This window comes from Lygodium microphyllum, chromosome 30 (assembly GCF_053477565.2).
Source record: "Lygodium microphyllum isolate KBCC chromosome 30, Lygodium_microphyllum_v1.1.10, whole genome shotgun sequence".
Lineage (NCBI taxonomy): Eukaryota > Viridiplantae > Streptophyta > Polypodiopsida > Schizaeales > Lygodiaceae > Lygodium > Lygodium microphyllum.
Window position 1 is genome coordinate 90,232,071 of NC_141164.1, and position 3,969 is coordinate 90,236,039.

The following is a 3,969-nucleotide window of genomic DNA, read 5'->3' on the forward strand; positions in this document are numbered from 1 at the left end:
AGATTTGCTAGAATAAAGTTTGCGTGATCTCAACTAATACAATCCTATGACCAATAAATTTATGTTTGTAGGGACACTAGTCCTGTTGGTGTCCACACATAGTGTATGTATGGCTGTATTCACAGTTTGAATAAGGCTATGCTTCAAACACGCTTATATTTGACAACAAAATCTTCAATGGCAAAAGGACTACTCTCAAGGACCAACACACATAAGATTCACTCTCATCATTTAGCTACCTGCAGTCACATCATGCAAAGTAGACTAGCTAGATGTACGTGTAGATTCAATGTCCATGGAGAATTTGTCTTTAGTGTGCTTTTCTTGATTAGCTAAAATGTTTTTGTTGTCTTGATGAAAAGCAGCTAATTGTTGGATTTTTTAAGATACAAATTCGGCTATTTATTCCCCAAAACTTATCTCATTTGAACCTCTTTCTTTTTGTGAACATAGGTAATTGCGTATCACATCCGTCATGGATGTTTAAACGGATGGCTTCTTGACTAATGAAATCATGAGTGCCACTTACAACCCAAACTAAATGATGGTGCACTTCTTGAGCTCCACCTAAATCTCGAATGAAGTGGCTACTTTGCAACTTTGAGCTCTATCAGCCACTCCATTGTGTACACTCTTCGAAAAGTTCTCCAATTTATGGGCAAAACAACTTTATGCATGGTGTGCAAATGAACAAACTAACAAATAAATTAGGGTCCATACGTATGTCTATTACAGCCGTGAACGGCCAGAAGGTATTTTGTGGAATATGAGAAGCTTGCACGATCTAGGGGAAGCTAGACACCTGGAGACGTGTGCAACCATGCAAGGATCAGATGTGGCGCCGGAGGTCCGAGTCGAAGCCGCGCGACCTTCCATTCCCGTCTGACCGTCTCGCATCATATATAACAATACACGGAGTGCTCCTGGCTCATAGTTTCATACGGCGGCTGTCTCAGAAACTGTCCGGTGCAGTACGCAGGGTCAATATCTAGAATCGTATTATAACTCTTGCTACCAACATCTCCCTGGCTCTTGGTACTAAGATGGTGGGTGGGTCGACGATGGGTCACGATGGACCGCATTTACAAACGCAGCACCTGACTCGCATGGCAGCTCTGGCGTTGCTGCTTTCATTAATGACAGCGCCATTGCTGCAGTCCACTGCTGCAGCAGCGCGTGACTTCAATGAGGACGAAAATAAGCATTGCCATAGCAGAAAGGGGTGCGGCCACCGTGGCCAGCCTGCATACTACGAGGGGTCAGATATCGACCACAGGATGCAATTCCAGGTGGAGGAGGCCGAGGAGCAATTGTTGGAAACGGACGGGGGTTCCATCCGTCGGTGGAAGGACGTGTCAGGCATGCTGACCCGTATGGGTCTCATGGATGCCAGGCTGGTGACGCTCAAACCGCAGGGCCTGTTGATGCCGCAGTACGCGAACTCCCATCGCATCCTGATCATCCTCAGAGGTAATAATATATGTCACGATTACAACGTCAAGTGATCCGCAGTTACATATTGATACTTGAAGTCCGCGCCGCGTCAATCCAATCCTCTCATAATAGAAATATAGAATAGAATGTAGAGGAATAGCCCGCATGAATGTAGCTTTGAAAGAAGGAGATTGATTTATTCATGAGCGTTGGTCGACATGGACATTAATTGGCTCCTTAAAATCGCAGGCTGCGCGAGGATGGGCATGATGCTCCCTGTGGGGATGAATGCCAACATTCGACGCGTCAACAAGGGCGAGCTAATTGCTGTGCCGCTTGGGTTGCCCTTCTGGATGCTTAACGATGGGAAGGAGCCATGCTGTTTCCTTACAATCGCCAACATTCGCGGGCCGATGATGCACGGCCGGCATGCCTACGAGGTATCTCTGTCTGGATATATGTGTGTCGCTTCCTCCCAACCTCATACATACACACGTATGTCGGGGGGATTTAATTCTGTTGTGTAAAGCATTGATGTAGCAAAATTGAGCTCATCTAAGAAAAAGCTGCTGTTGTACAAAGGCTTTCCATCTCACGGGCTCCTCCCATGAGGAGATGGGAGGCATCATGCGCGGCTTCTCCACGGACCTGCTCCGCTGCGCCTTTCAGATGGACGAGGAGAGTGTGCGCAGGCTGGTGAAGAGCCAGAAAGGCGTGGCCATCATCCGGGTCAAGGATGGCCTAGAGCTCCCAAGGGCAACCGTGGAGGAGGGTGACGCGGAGGCGATGGTGGATTTCAGTTACCACCTGGATCGAGCGAACCGTGACTTCCTCGTCGACGGAGCTGGCGAGCTGACCACGGCCAACGCCCAAAAGTTGCCGGTGCTCAAGCTCATGGACATGGCGGCAGCATGCTTGAAGCTGGACCCGGTAAGTGCGGTTGATGAGGCGTCTATTTATTACAAGAAATAAATTTGATTTTTATTTTGCCTTAGTATTCATGTATAGCATGCCCTCACGTTGTCATTCCTACCCATGATGATATGTACTAGAACGCCATGCTTACCCCCGGATGGTCCCCCACCGCGGATCAAGTGATCTACTGTGTCCGAGGGAGTGCCCGAGTGCAGGTGGTGCTCCCCAACGGCAAGCAGGCGTGCGACGAGGAGATGAGAGAAGGCGGCCTGATGATGGTACCCAAGAACTACCCCGTCACGATGCAAGCTGGCCAGGACGGCTTTGATGCAGCTGCGGTTTTCAACTGCCACACGTACGACTCACTATTACTTCCGTAAATTCTTTTAGCGTCTTCATTTTGGATTGATTCTAGTACCTTGTACATATATGTTCGCTCACCAGGAGTCCTTTCTTCACTTTCGTCTTCATGTAAAGAGTGCTTACATTTGTCGTTTATATGATCTCTATTCTGGCATCGGAGTGCAGCCCCTTGTTCATGCACTTAGCCGGGAAGAACAGCATCTTCCGTGCAATGCCCCAGGAGGTGCGCATGGCAGCCATGCAAGTGGGCCACAAGCTCGACCAGAAGCTCCAGGAGGCGCATCATCGCCATGCAGTCCTCTTGCCACCATCCCGCGACGACAGCCAGTACCACCACCGTCATCATGAGCACCGCTACGATGAGGAAGACGAGGAGGAGGAAGAAGATGTGCTCTCTTTGATCTCCTCTTCCAAATGAAGGGCGTCTCAGATTCTTTTGCGTAACTTACGCAAGAGCAGATCCGAGAGAGAGAAAGACAGACACAGAGAGAGAGAGAGAGTAGGTGTAATGCCTATATATTATAAAGTCCAGCTCTTTTCCAACATCAAGAATCTTCAATCCATGTAACAGGACTCACGCCAAGTTTTGCAGCAAATCCAACCTCTCCTTGTATCCATCCAAACGATCGTTTGGGAATAGTGAGAATAAAACACGAGAGCTTTTAACTTTGTTGCTATGAAACTAATTTGATTGGTTCTTGATCACTTGGACAAATTCCATCTAAAATGATCGCAGAATTTTCTAATTATTGTTCCCATATAGTTATTTTTTCTAATTGCACTATGTTGCACGCCTTTTAGGATATTTAGTCCATCCATATTGAGCATTGCATTGAGTGTTCTCATAGACTTGATCATTTCTGGTCCATACTTAAACCATTTCATATTAATCTTTGTGGTGTGATTATGTATGTGCCTACTTATATAATTGCACTATGTTGTAGACCTTTATAAGATTTTGGTCTAGTTTTTCACTTATCTAACAATATTTTGAATAAAAGGCAAAATGGATACATCTCTATTTAAACTTAAATCTATTTATAAATCAATTTATCCTACAATATAGTGAACATAAAGCAAACATGGCATGACTCAATTAAACAAGTACACTTTCTATATTTCTTTACAAATAAACCACTCACAATCTATTTTACATGGATTATGTTTTTAGCATGTTAATGCAATTAATGATGATCTATATTTCTTGGTCCTCTAATTAGTATGCTAATTGTATCTCATTAAAAAATTTTGAACCTA

At 45.4% G+C, this 3,969-nt stretch overlaps 1 protein-coding gene across 1 annotated transcript; it reads left to right on the forward strand.

The window, feature by feature from the left end:
• Positions 1-936: 936 nt before the first annotated feature.
• Positions 937-3,430, forward strand: LOC148010102 (11S globulin seed storage protein 2-like). Its single transcript, XM_087672722.1, has 5 exons — positions 937-1,470; positions 1,684-1,874; positions 2,017-2,364; positions 2,487-2,704; positions 2,878-3,430. The coding sequence occupies exons 1-5, from the start codon at positions 1,044-1,046 to the stop codon at positions 3,128-3,130; spliced, it is 1,437 nt and encodes a 478-aa protein (XP_087528848.1). The 5' UTR covers positions 937-1,043; the 3' UTR covers positions 3,131-3,430.
• Positions 3,431-3,969: the final 539 nt, after the last annotated feature.

What these genes read in the sequence shown, in the direction of transcription:
- LOC148010102 (XM_087672722.1), top strand. Translation starts at nt 1,044, where the DNA reads ATGGTGGGTGGGTCGACGATGGGTCACGATGGACCGCATTTACAAACG. An exon ending in CATCCTGATCATCCTCAGAG is followed by an intron (nt 1,471 to 1,683) that starts GTAATAATATAT and finishes TTAAAATCGCAG; the next exon opens with GCTGCGCGAGGATGGGCATG. An exon ending in ACGGCCGGCATGCCTACGAG is followed by an intron (nt 1,875 to 2,016) that starts GTATCTCTGTCT and finishes TGTTGTACAAAG; the next exon opens with GCTTTCCATCTCACGGGCTC.